This window comes from Fringilla coelebs (genome assembly GCF_963513975.1).
Source record: "Fringilla coelebs genome assembly, chromosome: 21".
Taxonomy (NCBI): domain Eukaryota; kingdom Metazoa; phylum Chordata; class Aves; order Passeriformes; family Fringillidae; genus Fringilla; species Fringilla coelebs.
In genome coordinates, this window is record NC_140047.1 from 1875423 (window position 1) to 1899439 (window position 24017).

Here is a 24017-nt window from a genome sequence, read left to right on the forward strand (position 1 = left end):
TCCCTCACTTGCAGCATCCCTTGGGCACAGGGAGCAGGGCCTCAAAAATTGGAGCAAAAGGCACAGAGCCACTGCTGGATCTAAACTGCCTGTTGCTCAGGACAATAGAGGGGCCGACTTCCCACCGGGCACATTTGGCATTTGAAAGCCAAAAGCGCTCTGAAGGTTCTAAGAGGGTGACTAGGGATGCCAGGAGCATCCTTGACAGGCAGAGTAGTTCCCTGCATCCCACCTCCCACCAGTGCTGGGGCTTGGCAGTGCCCTCCATGCCTGGTCCCTGTGCCCTCCGTGCCCCTCTGCCCCCGGCACCTGGGAACCTCGTGCGGCGAGTGGCCGCCCCGGCCCTCTCGTCCTCCTGGCACCGGCCCACGGAGCGTGTTTGCCCCCAGCACCGCCCCCGCTGCTGCCCGGGGCCCGCTCCGAGCCCAGCTCCATCGAGGGGCAGAAGCCCCCGGGCCCGGCTCCCCGCCGCGTTTGCCCCGGCTCACCCCGCCGGCTCCGGCCGCCGCTCCGGCCCCGCCGCGCTCGGCCCGGACTCAGCGCGTACCTGGAGCTGGGAGCCCGCTCCTGGTCAAAGGCTGCCTCGCCGGCGGGGCCCTCCCCTTGGCCCCGGACCAGCAACCTGCCCAGGAGAGCGCTTGTCCGGGAGGCAGCGGGGCTGGGGCTGGAGAGCCAGGGTGTTAAGAGCATCCGGGATTAACCACTTCGCTGCTGGAGTAGCGGCACAGCCTGGCACGCTCAGCCCGGGGGCGGAGGGGCTGCGCTGCCCAGGGAGATCAGCGAGGGAATAGAGAGATCCCAGGCAGCCCCGGCCCCCGGAGCCTGCGAGAGCCTGGCGCCGGAGGCAGCAGCTGAGCTCCGGGACCTCAGACACCCCTGCCAGACCTGCGGCACAAACTCAGGGGTTTGTGAGGGGCCGAGCCTGCCCTGTCACCCTGCTGTCTCTCGGCTCTGCGAGACCCCCGCTGTCCTGCTGCAGGCCGAGCCAGGCTGGCAGCGCGGCTCGGCACAGAAACGGGAAGGACCTGGTAGGTGAAGAGCTGTCCCCGCGTGGGATCCATCCCCACAGGCAGGCACCGAACTGTCCGCACGGTTAGGGAGCCACCCCATTGCCAGAGTCCGGTCTGTCCCCATGGCCAGCACCTGGCCATGGCCAGAGTCCCGTGGCTTTGGGACAGTGCCGGCAGGGAGCAGGTAGGGTACGGGCAGAGATGTAGGCAGACGGACGGGCAGATAGGGCAGAGAGCAGGCAGAGTGCGGGAGCGTGGTGCCGGCAGGGTTCAAGGAGGGTACAGGCAGGGGGACAGACAGGGGTACAGGCAGGCAGCAGGGAGGGAGCAGGCGGGCCGGAGCCGGGTGTCCGGTGCGGGCAGCGGCAGCCTCGAGCTCCCCGCTCTTTCCGCCCGCGGCAGCGCCCAGAGCCCGCCCCGGCCGGGGCCGGACCCGGACGTCCGAGAGCGGCTCAGCTTCGCTTTCGCTTCGCTCTGCTCCGCCGGGGCGGCGTGGGCCCGGAGCCGGCGGGGAACGGGCCGTGCCCCGATCACCGCCCCACGGGGGGACAGAGAGGGCTCCGGGCACAGGTACGGGGCGGCCGGACCGCGGCAGGCGGGAGCTTCGCCCCTGCCCCTTGCCGTGGCTCGGAGCCAGACAAGTTCATGGTCTCCCCACTGGCCCAGCTCGTGTCCTAGGGGGTCACTTAGGGGGTGGGGCGGACCACGAGCTATAGGGCGAAGGGGACCCCCAGAGGGGCTGCAGGCTCGGGGCACAGGCAGGCGGCCTGGGTCTCCTCTGGCAAAGTCCCTTCCTCCTCGCAGAACTTCCCAAAGATCCCCTGTCCTGTAGATCCTCCCAAAGACCATCCCGCCCCATAGATCCGCCTCCTAAAGACCCTCCCTCCCCAAACCCTCCTCCTAAAGACCCTCCCTCCCCAAACCCTCCTCCTAAAGACCCTCCCTCCCCACACACCCCCCGCCCAAAAGCCGCCCCTGCCCACAGTCCCTCTCTGCAGGCCCTCCTCCTAGAGACCACGCCTCCCCGCAAACCTCCCAAAGACCATCCCTCCCCAGTGACCCCTCCCCAATCCATCCCTTCCTACAGACCTCCCCAGAGCCCATCGATGTCGCCGCGCCTGCTCCGGGCGGTGGGCTGGGGCTGGGCGGCCGTGCTGGGACTGCTGACCGTGGTCGTGTTCGTCCTGGTCCTGATCCCGGCAAAGGATGCTGTCCTTCCTACCAGAATCAAAGTAGGTGTCCAGTGAGACCTGGGGGAGCCTGAGAATCCCACCAGCTCCTTTCTGTCTCGAATTCTTCCATCAGCCCTGCCTTCCTCTCAGCTTGCAAGTTTCCCCATAACCAGCCCAGCTTTTCGGGACTTAACCTCATCAAGGTGGCACTGGGCAGATCAGCCTCCCCCAAACCACAGTCCTGGCTGCTTGGTAAGGGTGGGAGAGAGAGGTGCAGCCTTCTCTCCGCAGCTGCCCCATCTGCCACCACAGTCACTCTCTTCCCTGTTTTCAGACATCCAGGTCACCTGTTGGGTTTACACCTCTCTTTCCCTACTGCTTTCTGTGGCTGGTCTGCTAAAAAATGTCAGTTATTGTGAGATTTGCTAAAGGCCTGGGAGCAGCCTGAGCCCTTTGGGCCATGCCCGGATGCCTCCCTGCCCTGCGACTCACCCCGCTGACCTGCGCGTCCTTCCTGAGCTGTGACTCGCTGGAGTGGCGAACCCGGGGCTGTTAGAGGTGGAGCAGGGCTGCTGAAGGGAGGGTGATGTGCAGACCTCTGCTGCTCACGCTCCTACAGGGGAAGCAGGGGCAGAAGCTCTCAGAAACCCCCGTGGCACTTGGTGCAGCCCCGAGCCAGCTGTGAGCCCATGTCCCCTCTCCTCCCCAGTACGGCCTGGTGTTTGACGCTGGCTCCACACACACGTCCCTCTACATCTACCGGTGGTGCGCAGACAAGGAGAACGGCACGGGCATCGTGTCCCAGGTGGAGGCCTGCTCTGTGTCCGGTGAGTGCCAGAGTCTGCCTTCCCTCTCTGGCAGCCTCCTGGATCGCTGTCTCCAACTCTCACAGCACCATCAATGATCCCTTTCAGCCTGCTCTGGGCTGAAGGGAGATTGCCCTGTGAGGAATCACAGGAAAGGGTCGGGATTGTCTGCACCTGAGGGAGCCCTACAGTCACTGGTAGGTGCAGAGGTGGGGGAGGAACTGGGCCCCCACTTAGCTCATATCCTGCAGCCAGTCCTGTCCAGATGTGCATCAGCTCACAGCTTGGGATGCTGGATATGCCCTTTGCTCCTTCTCCTCTCCCTCAGCTTCCTTGGCTCTTCTTACCACATCTGTTCACACATTCTTTCATTATGTCCACCTTTGTGTGCCCACAGGGCCTCCCCAAAGCTCTGCACAAATCTCTTAGCAGTCCCCTGTCCCCATCCAGGTGGGGCCTGACAGCTCCTGGGGGGCAGTTTGCATTGGTGTATACGTGCCGCTCCAAACCGAGCAGGGCTGGGGCTATGGCAGGGACACCTGGGTGTGTCTGAGCAGGCCAGGAGAGCTCCCTGGGGATTCCTGGGCGCACATGTCCCCTGCTGTGCCGTCCCTCCGGGGTGGCGCTGGGCTCTCTCCATCAGCGGTTCCCTGTGGCAGGACCCGGCATCTCCAGCTACGCAGACGACCCCGCGGGGGCTGGTGCCAGCCTGAAGCCTTGCCTGGACAGGGCCATGAAGATCGTCCCGGCCGAGCAGCAGCGGGAGACCCCCACGTACCTGGGGGCCACGGCCGGCATGCGGCTGCTGAGGTACCGGCAGGGCCGGGCCGGCACCTCCTGCCCTTCCTGGCGCTCTGCGGCGCGCCGGAGCCGGGGCTGGCAGCGGGGCGCTCGGCCCGGGCCACAGGGGTGCTGCCCGGCCAGGCCGTGGGGATGGGCAGAGCAGCCCTGCCCGCGGTGCCAGGGGGTGTCCGGGAGCGCCGCTGGCCGTGCCTGGGGGACGCGCCCGGCCCTCTGCAGCGCCAGCCTGGCAGCAGCCCCGGAGGGGATGAGCCCCCTTTGCCAGAGTGAGTGGCACGAACTTTGCCAGGGCTCCAGCAGAGCCTGCAGGCAGCGTTTTTAGGGAGAGTGCCAAGGCCCTGGGCGAGGGATTTGGGGTTTGCAGGAGCCACCTGCGGGCACGGAAGTGCTGGAGAGATGTCTGGGAGCAGCTCCTTGGCAGGGCACGGCAGCCTCTGAGTGCCAGCCCGGCTGCCAGAGGTGCCAGCCAGGGCCTGCAGCACCTGAGGTGTTTGTGCCTTTGCTGGCAGGGAGGAGAACAGCAGCAAGGCCGAGCAGGTCTTGGCCGAGGTGTCCAGGGCCATTGGGGAGTACCCTGTGGATTTCCGCGGAGCTCGGATCCTGACGGGGAGCGAGGAGGGCTCCTTTGGCTGGATCACTGTCAACTACCTGCTGGAGACACTGGTCAAGGTGCAGCTGGGGAGAGGGCAGGGGAGGGGTAGTGGGGAGAAAGTCCCTGTCTCAGCTACAGCCAACTTTCCTCATCTGCAGAGGAGGGAGGAATGGAGCTTTGGGGCACTGGTCACCCAGCCAAAGGTCCCCTGTGGTAGTGGGCTGCAGATTCCACCTCATTAATATGATCAACAGGATCTTTGTGTCCAGCTCAGCCTGGCCCTGTGCTCTCGTGTGCTGACACACGGGCGGATTTTGGGCTCCCAGGGATATGGCAGTGGGATCAACCTCCGGGAGACAGGGTTTCTTTGTCCCTGCTCCAAGTGTCTGGATCCCAGCAGATGTGCAGCAGCCAAGAGGCCGCGCCTGAGTGCTCCGTGGAAATGTCTGTGGGTTGAGGAGGATGTGGACAGGCAGGGGTGAAATGGGGAGCCAGGAGCACGTGAAAGGTGCCCCCGGGGCCCAAAACTCCTTGCAGGATGGGAGTGTGAGTGTGAGTGCCTGCAGTTCAGCCTAAGCCTTGCTGTGTGTTGGGTCAGTTCTCGTTTGCAGAGAAATGGGAACATCCCCAGGACACCGAGGTTCTGGGAGCTCTGGACCTTGGCGGTGCCTCGACGCAGATCACCTTCCAGCCCGGGGTCCCCGTGGAGGACAGGAGCACGTCCGTGTTCTTCCGGCTCTACGGCACCAACTACTCCCTGTACAGCCACAGCTACCTGTGCTACGGGCAGAGCCAGGCCCTGAAGATGCTGCTGGCAGCTCTGCACCAGGTGCCACAGGAGCTGCTCAGCCCTATCCCAGTGCCGTGGCACATCTCCGCCTGCAGTGTCGGGCGTGCCTGTGGGCAAAGAGTTGGGAATTAGCAGAGGCTTGGGTTTTATCTAGGGAAGCAAAAAATTGCCTCGTTTGCGTGGAAGGTGGCAGTGGCTGCCATCCAGGGCTCCCTTCTCCCCACATCTTGGCGTGCAGTGGCATTATTTGTAATTTCCCAAGGCCAGCTGTATGTGTAGCTTTTCTGCTGTCACCGTGCTCTTGGCCTTGCTCCATTTCTGCCCGGAGAGAGGTTTCCCTGCACAGTTCCTGCACAACTGCCTGGGGACGGAGGCAGAGCCCAGTGCTGTGGGAGCCAGGGCTGCTCAGGGAGCTCCCAGGTGGGGTGCATCCAGTGCTCCTGGGGTGTAGTCCTGCTTTTTGGGATGGGCTGTGGGAAGGGTCTCAGTGGCATTGCAGCCCCATTAATGGCTCCATCTCTCTCCAGGCCAGCTCGAGTGTCCAGATCAAGCACCCCTGCTACCCCCAGGGGTACCAGGAGAACATCACCGTGGCAGAGCTCTACGACAGCCCCTGTGTGCGTGCGCCAAGCTCAGCCAGCCCTGGCCTTGTCCTCACGGTGACGGGGACAGGGGACCCAGCCGCGTGTGGCACGGCCGTCCGGAGTCTCTTCAACTTCAGCTGCGGGGCGCAGGGGCCGTGCGGGTTCAATGGCGTCTATCAGCCCCCCGTGCGGGGACAGTTCTTCGTAAGCAGCCTCCGTCCCCTCCCTGGGGGAGGGTGAAGGCAGGGACTGGGAGTCTCTGGTTGTGGAACGGGGTGGGGAGAGAGGCATCCTCGGAGCTGGTTCTATCTGCAGAGCTCTTCTGTGCTCGAAGGTGGCTTGTGCCTCCTGCCATGTCCCCGTGTTCCCTGAGGGAAACGGGAAGACCTTGTCTGAGGGAGCCTGTGTGAGTTAGCTCAGAGTGCAAGAACAGCCCTGGGGTTGTGAGCCAGCACTTTCTGGTAGACCATCAAAGGGCTGCTGACCTGTGTGGCAGGCAGCCCCAGCACTCTGTTCTCCCAGCGCCATTCCCTGTCTGTGTGGGCAGCATTCCCAACTCCCTCCCCCAGGGTCAGTGCCAGCACCTTGCAGTGATGGGCAGGGCCTTACAGGGACCCCTGCATAGGGGTTGGTGGCATCAGTGGCCTGAGTGCTTCAATAACCTGTCACCTTTGGTCTCGCCACCCACAGGCCTTTTCAGGGTTTTATCACAGCCTTCACTTTCTGAACCTGACAGGAGGGCAGTCCCTGAGCTTGGTCAATGCCACCATCACACAGATATGCAACAGCAGCTGGAAACAGGTGAGATTCTGCCCAGGAGTGCGTTTCACCTGGGCACTGGGCTCCCTGAAGGCTCATCCCCAGCCCATCCTCTGCTGTGCTCAGCTGTAGAGAGCCAGGAGGAGCACAAAGGTCTCTGCCCCTGGAGAGAGATGGGAGAGCAGTCTGCAGCTCCCCGGAGTCTCTTTGCTCCCAGCTGCACTGAGGGGCTGTTCCCGAGTGTGGGCACATCCAGCACTGCTCTGTGTCCAGCCTCCCCCTGTTCTCCCTCCTCTTCAGGTGCAGGAGTTGTTCCCCACAGCAAGCAGGACCCAGCTCCGTGACGCCTGCACAGCCAGCTCCTACATCCTCACCCTCCTCCTGCAAGGCTACAAATTCAACATCACAACGTGGTCCAGCATCCACTTCATCCGGCAGGTAGGAGAGTGTCCAGCAGCCCCCAGCTTCCACACTTTGTGCCATGAAGTGCCTTGTGCCCACCCTGCTGCTGCTGGGGACAGGGGAAACCAGGGGGATACCAGCACAGCCCCACTGCCCATACCCAGGGCAGCTCTTGAGCTACGCTCACGCAGCTGCTGGCACATCTGGCCTGGCCTTTTGTGCTCTCCCCCAGTTTATGGCACTGCTGGAGCCTCTGCAGCCCAAGGTGGGCACAGAAATGGTGGTTGTGGAGCAGGTCCTGGGGGTGCAGGCTCTTCTGTAGTTTGCCTGGTATTTTGCAGCCTTTCCCATCCCTCTTCCCTGTCTGTCTGCACAGGTTGCTAACATAGATGTGGGCTGGACTCTGGGCTACATGCTCAATCTCACCAACATGATCCCCTCGGAGCCTCCCACAGCAGTCACAGAGCTCCCGAGAAGCATCTGGGTAGCAGCCACACTTCTGCTGGCCATCATGCTCATCCTCATCTTCTGCCTGCTCACAGCCACGTGCTGCCACAGAAACTCCTTGGACTATGAGCAGCTGTAGCAGCACTGCCTCCAGAGGCTGCCGAGGCTGCAAGTCCTGCTGCCACACCTCTGCAAGGAGCTGCTTCCCGAGAACCACCCCTGTGTGCCCAGGGGCCACGGACTTGTCCTGGGGGGCCCTGAGTCCTGGCCTGCTGAGCTGGAACTGGCACAGCTGTAAAGCACCTGCTCCTGGCTGTTGCTCTCTGGCTCTCCTTTCCCTGCGCTGCTGGTTGGAGACGCTCCAGGAGGGAGGGCTCGGCCATGCGGGGCAGGGGCTCCGTGCTGCGGGCTGGCTGGAGATGGGGACTGGGGGGTCTGGCAGCAGTGGGACTGTCACAGGGCTGGTTACAGCCCACAGCAGAAACCCTGGGTGGGACACACACGTCCTGCCCTATCCCACGGCCAGCACCAGCCCCAGGGGCCATGGCTGTGGGGATGTTTGGGACACTGGCCTGGTAGACAGGGCTCTGCCTGGGGCTGGGAAACCCTGGGCGGGGGGGGGGGGAGTGGCACAGCTCCCTCCTCTCCTGCATGAGGTTCCTCTCCAGTCCAGCTGCAGCCCATTCCCTGTGCCTGGCAGGCAGCTCATCCGCCCTTCCCTACACGGGGTGACTTAGGAACACTGCTGGCACACGGCGGAGGCAGCTTCCAGGGCCACCCGTACATTTTTGGGGAGTCCTACTGGCAGCCAAGTGATGGGTGAGTTGAGACACCTCCTCAGAGAAAGAAAAAGGCCTGTCCCTGTGCCCTGTTGGCTCCACTCCAAAGTCCAGCAGACACCTCAGTGTCTGCAGGGACACCTCCCATGGATTCGTTGCCTCACCCCTGAGTCTCCGTCATCCTCAGCCCTTAGTTGGGAGACAGAAGGAATAAAATCACAACGATTTGGGAGCAGAGTAGCAGGCATTTCCCCACATGCTGCCTTTTACAATGTTTATTTGGGTGACGAGAGCTGTGAGGTGCCCAGCATTCCACAGGGACACCAAAGGTCTGCTCCTCACTGTGGGAACGCAAACAACAGCATGAATCATCCACAGAGTGTAACCATGATCACAGGGGTCTCAGAGTGAGGGAAGAGACGAGAAAGTTGACTCCATGGTCAGAAGGCTTGGTTTATTATTTTATGATATATATTATATTAAAAACTATACTAAAAGAATAGAAGGAAGGATTTCATCAGAAGGCTGGCTAAGAATAGAAAAGGAATGAATAACAAAGGCTCAGGCTGACTGAAACAGTCCGAGACAGCTGGGCTGTGGTTGGCCATTAATTGGAAACAACCACAGGAGACCAATCCCAGATCCACCTGTTGCATTCCACAGCAGCAGATAAGAATAGTTTACATTTTGTTACTGAGGCCTCTCAGCTTCTCAGGAGGAAATATCCTAAGGAAAGGATTTTTCATAAAACATGTCGGTGACAACAGAGCAGCTAAAAATGAGCAGAACCAAAGGCAAAGGCCATGGGTAGGACCAGCGCAGCCATGTGCAGGGCAGGACTCACAGCCTGCTGGAGCCTCATCCTGACACCCATGGGGTCCAGGCCTTCTGCTGGTGGGACAGTGCTGTCTCCAGGAAGGCACTGAGGAACATCAATCCCTTTATTCCAGGTGAAAAGGAAGAGGATGAGGTGGGTGGTGAGACGTGATGATGAGATGATGTGACATGCCATAACATGGTGATGAGATGATGAGATGGACTCTCTGGAGGGCACACTTCTGACTGTGGATGCTCAGTGTTTTTTCTCCAAGACCATCTCCACGAAAGCCCCAGCCACAGACCCTCCACAGGGCCAGCTGGGGTCCCACAGAGCATCCCTCAGGCTGGCACACCCAGCAGGGACCCGCTGGCTCTTGGTGACCACGCTCAGAGCTGGCATTCCACGGAGCACCCTGTCCCCAGGTGCCTGCCCCATGCCCCGCCAGGCTGGCACCAGGGCACTGTCCCACTGCCAGGCTGACCCTCCACAGCCCCAGGGCCAGCTGGTGGGATGGAGCCATGTCTGTAACACGCAGAGCGCTGGCAGGAGGCACACAGGCTCAGCTGAGGTTTCTGCAGGCTGATCCCATTGTGTCCCCATGGGAGTGGAGCTCCTCTGGAAACCTCAGAGAGTGCTTGTCTGCATGCTAGGGGCCAGGCCCATGGAAAAGCAAAGACCAGTTCTCTGGAGCTGTGGAGATGACTCTGCTCAGCAGCACAGACCCAGTCCTGGGCTCCAGTTATGCAGGCAGGAGCACAGGGACTCCAGCACCACCCTGCAGCCCCAGTCTGTCCCTGCTGGGCTCCCAAACGTGGCCAGGCTCCTACACCCACAGCTGCAGGAGCAGGGCAGCGAGCCCCAAGACAAGGGTGAGGATGATGAAGGTGATGGCTGCAGCCCACAGGGAAGACCTGAGGCCCTTCAGCCTGGCTGGAGCCTCAGCTGGGACCATGTTGGTGAGGTTCAGCATGTACCCCAGTGTCCAGCCCACGTCAGCACCCCCGGCCTGCCGGAGAGAGGGGATGGGGTCAGCCCTGCAGGGGAGCCACTGCTGGCCCAGGGCCACCACCCATCCTGCTCAGCCCACACGGTGTGCAGCAGCTGTGCCCACAGCAGTGCCATGGGGGCAGGCAGGGCTCTCTGCACCGCTGCTCCCCAGCACCCCAGCAGCCCAGCGTGGGGCTGGCTCCTCCCCAGCACCCCAAAACGAGGGCTTGTTCCCTACCAGGACCCCAGCACAGGGGCTAGCTCCCCCTCAGCAGCCCGATGTGGGAGCCAGCTCTCCCCAGCACCCCCACACAAGGTCTGGCTCTCCCCAGCACCCCCACACAGGGTCTGGCTCTCCCCAGCACCCCCACACAGGGTCTGGCTCTCCCCAGCACCCCCACACAAGGTCTGGCTCTCCCCAGCACCCCAATGTGGGCCTGGTTCTCTCCCAGGACCACCTCTGCTCCCCCTCAAGGGCTGGGAGCACTGCCCACCTTCATCTGGAAGCAGATATTGTTCCAGCTGGTCTCGTTGAACTTGTAGGCGTCGAGCAGGAGTGTGAGGATGTAGTTGGCGTTGGCACAGTATTTTGGCAGTCGCTTGGGATTCTCTGTGGGGTAGCTGGAAGAGAGCTGGGGTGGGGAATGTTTGGGGATGAAGGGGGGTTATTGACAGGCACTTTCTGTGCAGAGACAAAGCCCTGAAATGTGCTGCATGAGTGGCAGTAGCTCCACAGTCATTAGCATCCATGAAGAGACTCCTGGGCTGCACAGATTTTGGACCTCTCTATGCAGGGCAACTCCTTCAGGGAGAATTTACACCCCACGTGGAAACAGAGGCAGATATAGTTGCTTATTGTAGCACCTCCTGCCCCAGATTCTCCATCTCAGCCTCTTCATGCAAGGGGCTCCTGCTCTCTGCCCCATGGTGGTGCCGGCACATTTCTGGGCTCATCCACCCCCATGTATTGCCCAGAGGAGCTGTGGCTGCTCCATCCCTGGAAGTGCTCAAGGCCAGATTGGATGGGCTTAGAGCAACGTGGTCTAGTGGAAGGTGTCCCTGCCCATGCTAGGGATGTGGAACAAGATGAGCCTTCCTAACCAAACCAGTCTGGAATTCTATGATTCCAAGATTTGACTTGTCTCCAGCATGGTGCCAGCAGCTGGCTTAGCTCTCACCATCATCCCTGGCATCCCCACCTCCATTCCCATCTCTCCTTTCAACCCCAGCTGCTTGCTGCCCTTGCCTGCCCTAGCTGCCCTTTTCCCAAGGGTGAATGAGCAAGGAGTGGATGTAGGACAGTCCCAGCTCCACAAAGAGCTCAGGGGTGGCTCTGCTGTGTAGGACACAGCTCAGAACCAGAGAGCCTTGCCCTGGAGGAGTCTCCACTCCCTCTCCCCACCCCAGGACCCGTTTGCTTCTGAATGTTCCACTGTGCCTCCATGCTGAGGAGCGTACATCCTCCCAGCTCCTTGTGCAGAGCCCCTCGATGGCCTCTCTGACCACGGCCAGCGGCTGCCCCTCTGTCAGGTTCAGGAACTTGAAGTTATAGTAGAAGGCAGAGAAGGCCTGCAAGGCACAGAAACAGAGAGAGAGATGTCTCAGGTGAGCTGTGGTGGGGCAGCCCCAGCAGCTGCCTGAAGCAGGAGGTGAAGTTTTCCTTCACGGGGTTTGTCCCACCCCAGGTAGTCCCAGGGCATTGCTGTCCCTGTCCCTGTCCCTGTCCCTGTCCCAGCAGGTGCTGGGCTGGGGGTTGGTGCCTGCTGGTGACAGCAGCACAGCCAGCCCAGCCAGACCTTGCCTGAAGCTGCTGTCTCAACTCCTATAGACAAGCCCTGTTTGATTAACAAATCCATGGGAGTGTCCAAGGCCGGGTCCAACCCAAACCAGTCTGGGATCCGATGAGTCTCAGCATGGTGCCGTTCGGAGGTTTGGCTGGAAAACCACCCAGCAGCAACCCCAGTGAGCCCTCAGGACGTGGTGCTGGGGGAGCCTCTTGCCCCTGTGCCCTGCAGGGAGGTGACAGTGCCAGGGCCAGCGGGGACAGCCCAGCGCCGGGGCACGCCTTTCCGAGGAGCCGGGAGGACGGGTTTGCCTTACAATGAAGTGCCCCCGGAGCGGGGGCTGGTAGCCGCCGTCCAAGGCGCAGTCCCGGCGCTGGCCGCACGCCGAGAAGTTGAGGATCCTCCTGAGCGCTGCCAGGCAGCCGCTGCCGCTGCCGCCGCCCTCCAGGGTGACCGTGCTGTCGCCCAGGGACAGGCGCGGGTCGCTGCCGTCCGTGCAGGGGCTGGCGCGGAAGGAGGACAGCGACACGGTCTCCTTGTAGCCCTTTGGGTAGCAGGGGTGGTGGACTCGTGTGCTGGGGGATGACTCCTGAGGACAGCAAAAAGCAGCTGCAGCTCCTCCGGAGCCTCCTGGCTGCGTGTGGACACAGCCAGCATCTCCCCAAAGCCCAGGCACCGGCATTCCCAATTCCTCTGCAGGGAAAGACCCTCCTGCCCTTCAGTCCTGGTCTTGCTGGCTGTCCCAGCATGAGCCCAGCACTAATTCTCACTCTGCTTTATTTCATTCCCTCTCCCACAGAGGCAGACCAGTTTCAAGGACCCAGCATGTGTTTGCCCTGGCCAGAAGGATCATTTTTGGGGACATGTAAAGCCCTCTCTAGCTTTAGAGAGGCTAAAACTAAAACCAACTAAAACCTCTAAAACCAGCTCTAGCTCTGGTTCTAGCTCTAACTCTATCCAAGGTCACCATATGGGACTTTCCTGGCCATACAACAAGGGCAAACCCTTCTGGCTCACCATGGCTGCTCTGCTAGCGAGGTGCACGCCCATAAAGATGCTCTTCACCTCAGACCTTCCAAAAAATGGCCTGAGAAAGGTCTTCAGCTCACATTTCTCAGGTTGTGAAGTCACAGAGTAGCTGAGGTTCAGGGGAGCTGTAGGCTCCCTGTGATCACCTCTTGTTAAGGCATGACCAACTAGAGCAGGCTGCTCAGAGCCTTGACCCATCAGGTTCTGAGGATCTCCAGAGACAACGACTCTACAGCATTTCTGGGTCTTATTCCAATATCTGATCATTCCTATTGGGGAAAACTTTTCCCCTTTGTCTGGTTGGAAACTCAGATGTTCCAGCTTGTGCCCCTTGCCTCTTGCCCTGGCACTTTGAACCTCTGAGAAGAGCCTGGTCCTGCACTTCTGCACACCCCATGTGAAGCCAGAAGATCCCAAACTGCCCCTTGTGACATTTTCCCCATCCCTGGCAGTGTCCAAGGCAGGTTGGATGGGGCTTGGAGCAGCCTGGGATAGTGGAAGGTGTCCCTGCCCATGGCAGGGGTAGAACAAGACGATCTTAAAGTCCCTTCCAACCCAAACCAGCCTGGGATTCCATTATACCCGTGCTCCTCTCCACATTTGCCCTGCCATGCTCCAAGGAGTCTGTCCTCGCTCTCAGTCCTTGCTGATGCCTCTCTAGAAGAGCCCTGCCTGTCCTTACTTTAAGCATGTACAGGTGTGTGGTTGGCATCATGACACTGCAGGCCTCAGCAGCCTCTCACCACAATTAATTCCTTCGCCAGCCGCTTCAGCATCTCGTCCTGCCCGTAGCAGAGGTAGCTGCGAGCGTAGATCTTGTAGCTGTACCCGTACAGGGTCAACTCAGAGGCTTCATTCTGGCTCAGTACTGAACCTTCAGGCATAAAGGTGATTTGAGTGGATGCTCCTCCAAGATCCAGTGCCCCAAAAATGTTGGCTGCCTCTGGATGAAGCCACGTGTGTGCTTTGGGAGAGTACTGCCAACGAGAGCCAGGGGAGGAAGAGGAGTAGCACAGAATACCCTGAGCAGAATTCTCATCCCATTGAAGACAAAAGGATTTTGTTATTAAATTCAATGGGCCTCTGCATGTGAGCCCTCCTACCCTCCCTGCCCAGGCAGCTGGGATATTGATCAGAGCCACGGCAGAGACGGAACTCTCAGGTGGTGAGCAGGTGCTGACACTCTCAGGTGGTCAGTAGCTGCTGACCTCACCTGTGGGCTCACCTGGCTCTGAGTCACCACACCCAGGCCAAAGTGCTGGTGGCAACTGGCTCGGGGACTTGCCCTTGCTGAGGAGGCTGCAGGGGTCTGGTGCAGGAGAAAGGATTTCTAGCCAGGAATCCTCCCACAGACCCCACAGGAGCCCAGCACTGAGCTGTGGCAGGGCTGGGACAGAGCTTCAGTCTGAGCTGCCTTCAGCTGGAGTCACCCAGCATTGCAGGGAGATGGAGCTTCCCAGGCAGGGACACAGAGCTCAGCTGTGCTGCACTGACCTCCCAGTCCCTGAGACACCCTCTGTCTACTTGGTGTGGAGATTGCCCTGAGCTCTCAGCAGACACCCTCCTTCCTGAGTCCTCCCTCCTCACTCACTGTGGGCAAACCAGAGGATGTGTTCTCCTTCCCTTAGATCATTCCCAAAAGCTGCTAACCCTGACCTTTCCTGCTCTGAGAAAGCTTGAGGAAAATCAGAAAAGCTGTATTAGCCAAGGAGTGGGTGTTCCACCCTTCTCCCACCTTGGTGAAGGAGTCCAGCAGGTAGTTGATGGTGATCCAGCCATAGGCCCCCTCTTCCTCTCCTGTAAGGATCCGAGCCCCTTTGAAAGCCACAGGGTACTCCTGCATGGTTTTAGCAACCTCAGCCAGGACTTGCTCTGTTGCTGAGCTGTTCTGTTCCCTAGGAAGGATGCAAAGGACAGGACACATACCCAACTACAACAGAGGGAGCACAAAGAAACTCTCCCAGTTCCACTCCCAGTTTTTGCAACAAGCAGTCTGTCTGAACGGGTTTCCTGCTACATGGCTTGTCTGAGCTGCTCATCTGAGGTGATCCCAGCTGCCTCGTCTTGGCATTGCCGATCTAGGAGCAACAGCAACCCCTCCCCTGCAGTGCAGCTTGAGCCCAGTCACCCAGAGCCTTCCCAGGCCACCCTTCCCTGCCTGAGTGCTGGAGGCTGGAGGAAGTTGTGCTGCAAGAGCCGGGCTGGAACATCACCCCCTGGCTGTGCCCAAGACAGAGCTGGGTGCTGACCTCTGGGGTTTTTCAGGAAGCTTTCAGGCTGGGTTCAGCCCTCCCAGGGGGGAAGGTGTCTCAGGGCTGTTCTTGCTCTCTGAAGTGAGCAACCTGCAGGCTATGGCCCAGCTCCTTCCCAGGTCTGATTGCCAGGGCACAGAAATAATCTGCAGCCATAAAACCAAGAGCCATGAAATGAAGGCTGCCATTTGAAGAGAGCTAATACGGGCTGGTGAAAGGTGAAGACAGGACCTGCAGCACTTTGTTGCCTCCTACCTCTGCCCCACCAGCAGCCATCCACCTGGGCAGGTGGAACATCTGCTGGCATACCAACCCCCTTGTTATTAAGGAATAATGAAGAGCAAACAAAGCAGTGAAAAACATACCTTGCTTAGAACTGGGACATGTGGGGGGATGTCTCAACAGACATTGCCCCGGACAGTTCAGCCCTCCCTGTGTCCTCACCAAGCTGCCTTTTCCCCCTCTCCTCCCCGCCAGTTTGCTCATGGCAGTGTGGGAGCTGGGGTCCTGCCCCTGTGCAGGAACTGTCCTGGCAGTGGCTGTTTGCAGCTCTGTCACTGCTGCCACCCCCTGGCCCCAGCAGTACCTCAGTAGCCTCATGCCAGCTGTTGCTCCAAGATAAGCTGGGACATCCCTCTGCTTCTCAGCAGGAATAACCTGCAGGGCTTTATCCAAGCACTCCCTTAGGGAATTGCCAGCTTCAGGGGGATTGTTGGCATAGCTTGATATGCCTCGCCCTGAAAAAGAATCAGGATGGGACAGGCTGATGGGAATGGCTTGGGTCAGGGTTGTGGGAACAAAAGGGCACAGGGCAATGAGGGCTGTCACCTCATAGCAACAAAGATACTTTTCCAGGGTCCCCTGAGACCTGACTGACTCACACGTTCATTCCTCTCCTGTGTGTCCCTTGCTTTCAGCAGTGTCACTCTAGGTGACACCCTCTCCAGCCAGGACAGCAGCTGGGACCACTCCAAGGTGGAGGAACAAAAACTGATTCACCATCAGCATGCTCCAGTCCCCCCAGTGCATGGGCACCACACGGTGCTGAGGGGGGGCCCCCAGCCACAGCCACAGCTCCCTGTGCCCACAGCGCCAGCCCAAGGGACAGGGCTGTCCAGCCAGGTCACCCCAGCCAGCACTGGCTGGACAGAGCCCATGGCAGGGGGATACTGACCCTGGACGTCACAGGACAAGGTCTGGCTGACCACTCCAGTGTCATTCTCCTTGTCTGAATCCCACTGGTACACGAACAGAGAGGTGTGGGATGAGCCCGCATCAAACACCATCCCATACTGCAAGGGAAATCAATACAGAATCAAGGTGGAGGAGCAGCAGCCTGGCCCTGGCCCTATTGTGGCCCTGCCAGGGCAGTGGGGCCAGAAGATTCCCCCAAACCCATGTCTGAGGCACCAAACCCATCAGCTGTGCCGTGGCAGAGCAGAGCCGTGGCCTCAGCCCCCCGCAGTGACTAAGGGACTGTCATTCCCTCTCCTGAGCTCTGTGCTGCAATGCCAACCCACACAAGCATTTCCTGTTGTTTCCTCATGCTGTTTTATTTTCTTTCATGCTCTCACACCTTTTGTGTCTACACTGGCCCCACCTTGGGGCCAGCAACTCTCCCATCTCTCGTGCTCCCTGCTAGCCCATGGCAGCACCCAGCCTGGGCAGGGTTGGCATCTCCAGGAGCACTCAGCCACCTGCCTCTGCCCCATAAAGCCTTCCCCCACAGCCAGAGCCCTGCCAGCCCTCCCCAGCGGCTGGGATGCCATGCCCAGGGCACGACAGGGGGAAGCAGGATGTTTGTGCCATGGTGTGAGGGTAGGGACGGACTAGGGAGAGCTGGCAGGAACAAAGGGCACACCGAGGTGCCCTGGCAGAGCACAGGAAGCATCTGCCCCAAGGAAATTTCCAAACCTGGCACAGCACAGCGGGGATGAGTTCTAGAGGAGCCTTCCCCTCTGACTTTCTTCTGCCTGCACCTCAAAGTGGGGACAAAACACCCACCCTGCTACTGCCCCTCCCAGCCCCACAGAGCAGCTGCTGGCTGGGAGCACCTGCCCAAGGGGACTGGGCTCACCAGATGCTCAGGGACCTTCTCTGGGCTCACCTTGACCGTGGGTGGCAGCATCACATCCTCCACCCTGACCAGGCTGAGAACCAGGACGATGATGGAGAGTGCCACCAGCGCCCCGACGACGGCACTGCTGAAGGACTTCTTCCTGGCCAGCATTGGGGGAGGGCTGCTGCAAACCCAGACAGGGGAGAAGTGTGGCTGGACCTGGGAACAAAGGTGCCAGTGAGAGCTGCGAGGAGACCCGCTCCCAAAGCTGACCCTGCCTCAAGCCGTGCCACTCAGAAACCCTGGGGATAATCAAATCTTTTCCTGGGAAAAGCACTATTAGGATAAAATACAGGAGCTGGAGGAAAGAGGGGCTGGGTGCACCACAGCCTGGCAGAGCCACGATGGGATCACAGCAATCTCCCAGCTCCTACACCAGGGCCTAGGAAGGGTGAGAGGAGCCCTGCACAGAACAGAAGAGAGCATGGGAAGCTGCAGAGCCCTCACTGAGGCACTGCAGCAGGGCAGGCAGGGTGAGTTTCACGGGCTGGGAAGGGCAGCTCACCTGCCTGCCCTCCGGGAGCCCTGCCCCAGCTCACCAGGCTGTGCCCTGGGGCGTCCCTCGGGTCCCTCTGTGCTCCTCCAGTGCAGCAAACCCAGCTTGGACTTGCCTTTTATGTCCTCTGGAAGTGGTTACTGCAGGGAAATCTTTCCTCCATTATTTTCTCTGAGGGCTCATCAGCCATAGGTGAAACTCCTGAATATCTGTTCTCCTGTTTGCCTTGCAGGTGTATATTCATGGCCCAGTTTGGCATTGCCTTTATCTTCAGCCAGTTAGTTCCTCCTCATTTGAATGAAGGACAAATCACTGCATTTAACCCTTGTCCCTCTGCTTCTCTGGGCTGTCACAGGCTGGCTGTTTCTGTTTTCTCTTTGTTCTCCCCAGCCTTCACATTCCCATTACAAGCTCTCTACAAGGTCTGTAAGAGGTGGGTGTGATATCTGCAGTATCCACTGCCCTGCAAACTAAAAGAATGGGAGGTTACTGCAGGTTTTACCTCAGTGAGGTGCAAGCTCACATCAGAGGGGAGGATTGCCCTGCCAGGGCTCTCAGCAGCAGCGGCTGGGCATGGCCTTGGGAGAGCCCAAGGCACCCTCATGGCCCAGCTGGGACTGGGGCCACCCCTTCCCTGGCTTTGACCCAGCCTTGTGCTGCTCCTGGGGTCCCTGCAGAGCCCGAGGAGAGGTGAGGGGCTGGGGAGGACTCGGGGTTCCCTGCAGTGGAAGGGCTGGGGAGCAGGATCCGCTCTCCCTGGGCCCACGGCGGAGCTGCTCCCTGCTGCTGCAGCTCCCCGGTAAGAGCCCCTGGGCTATGGCAGGGGCTGCAGGGCCAGAGCCAGCTCCAGCTGCTCAGCTGAGCCCATGCAGGAGGGAAAGGCTGTGCTGGGCAGCGCTCCTGGCCCTGGCCTGCCCAGCACCGTGGCCGGGTCGCAGAGGTGCTGCTGTGTGCCCCGGCAGTGTCACCCCGGCAGTGTCACCCCAGCAGTGTCACCCCGGCAGTGTCACCCCGGCAGTGTCACCATGCTGTGACAGCAGGGGCTCCTCGTGCCTCCAGGCCCTCCCTCTCCCTCTGTCCCCAGTCTGGGATCTTCCACCCCTGGGCAAGGAGCAGATTCACGCTCTGAGTCGAGGTAATGATTTTATTTCACATCTCTGCAGAGGTGGGTGCTGGGTGGTGAATCAAAGCTGACACAACCTCAGCATGCCAGGTGCCCATTTTTACACATTTGAAGCAACAGAAATGAGCATTTCCCTACAGCTAACCACAACTAGTGCAGCCATTGGTTTTGCAGTCTCTGCCTCATTTAAAGAGCCCCTGCACACTTCTTTTACTGCTTCTGCTCTGTGGGGAAGGGGATTATGTGAGTAAAGGGTGATCCCAGCCTGTGGGCAGGGATTTACAATGCTAATGAGCACTGGAAACACACAAAGTTGTTCTTTGGCTTTGTAATTTGATTTATAGTGTACTTCTGGTCTTTACTTCTCGGGTCATGGCTCTCACATACTTCAGGATTTGTTATTCTCAAGTCTTTCATAAGTTCTTTTGTTTATCCTATACTGCAGTGAATTTTTAACCTTCTCATGGTACTTCATTTCAACAAATTCCCTCTCTGACACTTAGGGAAATGTCCGTAGTGCATTTCCCATTAGTCTCACCCTATTTTTGGAAAAACAGAGTTAACTGTTACCCGAAAGAACAAAATAAACACAAACTCTTTCATTTTGTGATATGATGGCGTGTCAGTACAGTGTCTGTGGGCTCATGGCACTTCAGCATTCCCATGGCAGTGTCCTTTGGGGTGACTCCAGCCCAGAGGGTGCCACCACTCCTGCATTCCCACCTCCTCACAACACATAACCCTTGGATTCACCTGGATTCAGTGGGAGGGGTGGATGAGTGTCCCTGCTCTGGAAGTCCCCTGCTGACTGCACAGGGCTGTTCTGAGCACAGGGGTCTCGTCCCCACTTAGGACAGAGAGGCACCTGCTCCCTTGGGGACATGTGGCACTGCCAGGGGCTGTGTGCACCCAGAGCTGACCAAAACCTCCAGCTCCAAACCCAAACACAGGATGAGCAGCTCTTCACTTTTCCTGTCCCTTTTTGTACTAAAGAAAGAGTCCCAGAGGTTTTGTTGAGGGGCTGTTCCCCCTTGCCCATGCTGGCCCCATGTGCAGCTCTGCAGCTCGGCCAGGTGATGCTGCCCTGGCTGGGCTCTGGCTGTGAACCACAGGATCACAGGGATCTGTGTGGAAGGACACTGTTCCAGCTGCCTTATCTCAGCTGGGGGAAGGAAATGCTGTGCAGAGGAGCCCTCGGTGTCCCTGACCCTCCCCAGCAAGGCCCCAGCAACACCCGGCTCTGTGCTCCACCCCGCCCTCAATTTTCTCCAGGCAGTCCCACCCAAAGGGGTGTCTCACCTGCATTCGGGGTCTCAGGGCTCTGTGGAGCAGCCAGGACCTGGAAGGGCCATAGGGGCCTGGCCCCCAGGAGCAGCTGCTCTCACACAGCTCCCCTCGGGTCCCTGGGCACAGCAACTCCAGCCCTGTTTGGCTTCAGGGCTGTGCTCTGCTGAGAGTGAAATGTGCTATTTGCTGCTGACTGAGAAAGGGACCAAGTGTCTCCTTCTGACTTCTATAGACAAATCTGCACTGGGGAAGCATGGCTAGAGTACACACACACCCCTGTTTGATCTGCTTTTGACAGGTATTTATTTGCCTGTGGCCCTTGCAAGAGCTCTGGCACCCAGCAGGGAGTTGCCAGGCTGGTGTGGGGACTCTAGCCCAGCCACCACTGCCAGGATGATGGGTGTTTGTAAAATGACATCACCTCCTCTGCCAGCCCCTTCCTGGTGCCTTCTGAAAGGAAAGCACTCTGACTCAGGGTTAAAAAAGGGACTCTCATTTCCCAGAACTCAGTTTCTGCTCCATGAGGTCACCCCAGTCCCAGGATGGGAGGTGCAGGCAGTGGCTCTGAGCATGTCCCATGTCTCCAGGGAGCTGCTCCACTTGCTCTTGCCCTGTGTTCCTCTGCCAGGCCTTCCCTGGGTCTTGCTGTCACTTGTCCCAGCAGAGACCAGCTCCAGCCCTCCCATCCACTGATCCCAGCAGCACTGGAGGGGTTTGGGCCATTTGAAGCCTCCCGTCCACAAGTGCTGCCCAGGCAAGCTGCAAGGAGAGATAGAGGTCCCTTGGACCACCCGTTCCCAGATGTCTTTTGGGAGCTCCCTTGTCCCCCTGGAGGCCAGGCCATGCTGGAGCCCTGTCCTCCTGATGCATGGAGCCCATCTGGGCTGTGCCAGTGCTCTGGGCATGGACACGGCAGCATCTGCTGCTCTCCTGCAGTGCACCCTCCCCAGGCTCAGATGGCTCTCCAGGGGCTGCTCCCGTCCCTGCAGGAGCTGGGACACACAGAGAAGGGTGGCAGCTGGGGCTGCTACTGCCCCTGTGCCACAGGAATGCTGCTCTGGCACCTGGGCTAGGCTGTGCAGAGGCTCCTTCCCCACCAGCCCAGGGTACAGAGGGGTTCAGGGCTGCAGCAGCCCTGGGAAGCTGCCCCTCTCTCCCGGGGTATCCACACAGCCAGACCAGCAGGGCACTCCCCTGCTGCTGGGTTTGGGAAAGGACCCACCAGCCACAGCAACAAAACTGAACCCAGAGGAGACATTTTCATCTTTGCCAGGGTGTCCTGCAGTGTGGGGAGAGTTCTGGCTGGGACCTGAGTCGTCTCCAGACCAGACACCTCAATGCTCGCACTGGGCAGGGGATGGGTGTCAGGGTCCCCTCAAGCTGTGTCAGAGGGGGAGGCTCCAGCAGGATTTCCCCATGGCTGGTGCTCCCAGAAAGAAATCTGTGCAGCCAGAGGCTGGTGTGCCAGCACTGCACACTGCTGAGTGCCAGGGCAAATGCCACAACAAGGTTTGTTCCAGGACTTGGTGGCCCTGGGCACAGCAGGGGACTCCTCTGCACCAAGCACGAGTCCTGGGACCGGACACAGGGTGGTCCTGGCAGCCAGACCACCCCCCACCCCAGCACCCCCACCAGGGCAGCACAGCCAGTGCCACTGTTCAATGTGTGCCACCCCTGTGTCCCACACACCCCAGGGAAGCTGCCTTACCTCAGAGGAGCAGAGCTGGGACACGCTGACCACTGGTTTGTCCCCAAGGCAGCAGCAGAACACTGGCAAAGCCACTTGCAGGTGGGGCGGGTGGCACACGGGGCTGTGGCCCCCAGGGAGACGTCCCCCTGTCAGACAGCACCCCAGGGACAGGGCTGGTGCTGCTTTGGGACTTGGGGTGCAGGCAGCCCCAGCAGGGCTGGGCAGCAGCAAAGGGCTCCGTGCTGTGCACGAGGCTGAGGGATGTGATCATCTGTTTGATCTTCCTTGGGGCTGATGAGCCCCTTCCTGAGTTTATTAATTAGCTGGTGGTTGGCAGCTGTGGGAGTGTCCAAAGGCACCATGGGTCCCCAGGGCCACTTTGTGAGTGTCCCCTCCTGACTCAGAGGCTTTGCTGCCTGTCCTGCTCCTCTCCTGTCCCTCACCTGCTGCAGCTCCAGTTCCCCAGAGCTGCAGCATCCACTGACCCCACACAGCTCCCACCCCACAGTCCCCTGCCAGCCCCACACCAGTGACCCTGGGGCCGCTGCTGACACCCCTCCTAGGACAGCAGGTGACAGAACAGCCCTGGCCTGTGCACTCGGGGTGACTGGGGGCGTGTGGCACAACCACAGCAAGAGGGGGATGAGCTCACACAGCTGTGAGCCAGGGGTGACGAGCAGCAGGCAGCTGCCACCAGCCAGGTGATGTTTGTGTCCTTGGCTCAGGGGAGCCAGAGAGAGGCTCCAAGGGGAATAACCTGAGCACCTGGAGCAGGTGACAGCAAGCCCTGGGAGACTGCAGCCCAAGAGGAGCTGAAGAGCACCTGTGAGGCAGTCCAGTGCCACCTCAGGGTGTGCAAGAATCACAGACCCTCCTGAGCTGGAGGGACCCACAGGGCAGCTCCTGGCCCTGCACAGACACCCCAACAATGCCACCCTGCCATGCCCGTGACACTGGCACTCCACACACTGGTCTGCACTCCCACAGGGAATACTGAATTCCTCCTGTTCTCTGGGGGTGTGGGGGCAGTGCTGCAGCCTGAGGTGGGGCTCAGTGAGACCACCTTCAGAACCACCACCAGCCCTGCACGCTCCTGCCTCCCCACACACCCATTTCCATGCTTAGGAAATGGAGAGAAGCACATAGAAAAATCATATTCTTGTTCAAAAATACACACACCAGTGATCTCGACATGATCTCACAAAACCCTGTCAGAGCACTGAAGGTATGAAGTGCTCAGGGAAGAGAGGGGACAGATGGAAATACATGAACCAGCTGCTGGGTGGGGCAGGGCAGGAGTCTGAGCTCTACCAGGAGATCTACAGCAACCACCCACCCTCCAGGCAACAGTTTGAGGTACAACAGCTTTCTAGGCAAAAAGAATTTATAAATAAACCCGATCCTTCAACGCATTTTTATTCTAAAATAAAATAACTGTCACGCCCAGGCGTGCTTGCAGGACAGGACAAGGCAGGAGCTGAGGGGGCACAAACAGGGACGTGCAGCTTGTGGATAAACGTGATGCTCTGCAGCACGGCCGCGAGCGGGGCACGGCGCTGTCCCGCCTGTCACCTGCCCCTCCTGTCACCTGCCCCTCCGCACGGGGACAGGACGGAGCAGCCCCGGGCGGTCCCCGCGGGCCGGGGCTCAGTTCACGCGGCAGGCCCGGATCATGAGCAGCTGCAGCAGGATGAACACGGGCGACATGATGAGCCCGTACCAGAGCTCCCGCGTGTGCTCCACCAGCTTCTGGCACAGCAGCATCTCGAACACGAACTTGAGGCTGAGGATGGTGAGGATCCAGAAGAGCCGCAGCACCGCCAGGCGCTTCTCGCCGTCCTGGAACAGCCGCACGGACACGATGGTGGTGAAGTAGGTGCTGAGCCCGTCGGCGGCGAAGAAGGGCACGAACACGATCCACCAGGAGAGCGCGGCGGCCGCGCCGTCCACCTTGAGCACGAGCAGCACGGAGAAGGCGAGCAGGGCCAGCCCGTGCAGGAAGATCTCGAAGGTGGCGAAGCCGAGCCACTGCACGAGCTCGCGCAGGGAGAACAGCATCGTCCGGCGCTGCCGTTACGGCACCGGCACCGGTCCCCAAAGCGGCAACGACACCGGCACCGGCACCGGCCCGGCCCAGCACCGACACCGGCACCGGCACCAGTCCCCAAAGAGGCAGCGATACCGACACCGGCCCTTGACCCGGCACCGGCCCGGCCCGGCCCCGGCCGCGGCCGCGGCCCCGGCACCAGCACCGGCCCTGGCCCAGCCAGGCACCAAGCCCGGCCCGG

General features: G+C 60.0%; 3 protein-coding genes across 3 annotated transcripts; 1 reads left to right on the forward strand and 2 right to left on the reverse strand.

Annotated features, from left to right (window-relative positions):
* Positions 1 to 1449: 1449 nt before the first annotated feature.
* LOC311161877 (ectonucleoside triphosphate diphosphohydrolase 8-like) lies at positions 1450 to 7645 on the forward strand. The gene is made up of 10 exons (XM_084219840.1): positions 1450 to 1580; positions 2098 to 2242; positions 2892 to 3009; positions 3648 to 3798; positions 4299 to 4458; positions 4980 to 5210; positions 5699 to 5959; positions 6446 to 6556; positions 6815 to 6952; positions 7293 to 7645. Exons 2-10 carry the CDS (start codon positions 2117 to 2119, stop codon positions 7500 to 7502), a joined length of 1506 nt encoding a protein of 501 aa, XP_084075966.1. The 5' UTR covers positions 1450 to 1580; positions 2098 to 2116; the 3' UTR covers positions 7503 to 7645.
* Positions 7646 to 7874: 229 nt separating this feature from the next.
* LOC311161885 (ectonucleoside triphosphate diphosphohydrolase 8-like) lies at positions 7875 to 19126 on the reverse strand (the record flags this gene model as incomplete). The annotated part of the gene is made up of 13 exons (XM_084219848.1): positions 7875 to 7910; positions 9444 to 9501; positions 9796 to 9968; positions 10444 to 10581; positions 11408 to 11518; positions 12050 to 12322; positions 13506 to 13739; positions 14498 to 14657; positions 15601 to 15751; positions 16189 to 16306; positions 17122 to 17257; positions 18153 to 18207; positions 19102 to 19126. The coding sequence occupies 13 exons, from the start codon at positions 19124 to 19126 to the stop codon at positions 7875 to 7877; spliced, it is 1668 nt and encodes a 555-aa protein (XP_084075974.1).
* Positions 19127 to 23128: 4002 nt separating this feature from the next.
* Positions 23129 to 23802, reverse strand: TMEM203 (transmembrane protein 203). The gene has a single exon (XM_084219541.1). The coding sequence runs from the start codon at positions 23785 to 23787 to the stop codon at positions 23377 to 23379; it is 411 nt and encodes a 136-aa protein (XP_084075667.1). The 5' UTR covers positions 23788 to 23802; the 3' UTR covers positions 23129 to 23376.
* Positions 23803 to 24017: the final 215 nt, after the last annotated feature.

Excerpts from the sequence above, each read along its gene's own strand:
- LOC311161877 (XM_084219840.1), top strand. The coding sequence starts at position 2,117 with ATGTCGCCGCGCCTGCTCCGGGCGGTGGGCTGGGGCTGGGCGGCCGTG. Across the intron at positions 2,243-2,891 it reads TCCTTCCTACCAGAATCAAA|TACGGCCTGGTGTTTGACGC; the intron begins GTAGGTGTCCAG and ends TCTCCTCCCCAG. Across the intron at positions 6,953-7,292 it reads GCATCCACTTCATCCGGCAG|GTTGCTAACATAGATGTGGG; the intron begins GTAGGAGAGTGT and ends CTGTCTGCACAG.
- TMEM203 (XM_084219541.1), bottom strand. The coding sequence starts at position 23,787 with ATGCTGTTCTCCCTGCGCGAGCTCGTGCAGTGGCTCGGCTTCGCCACC.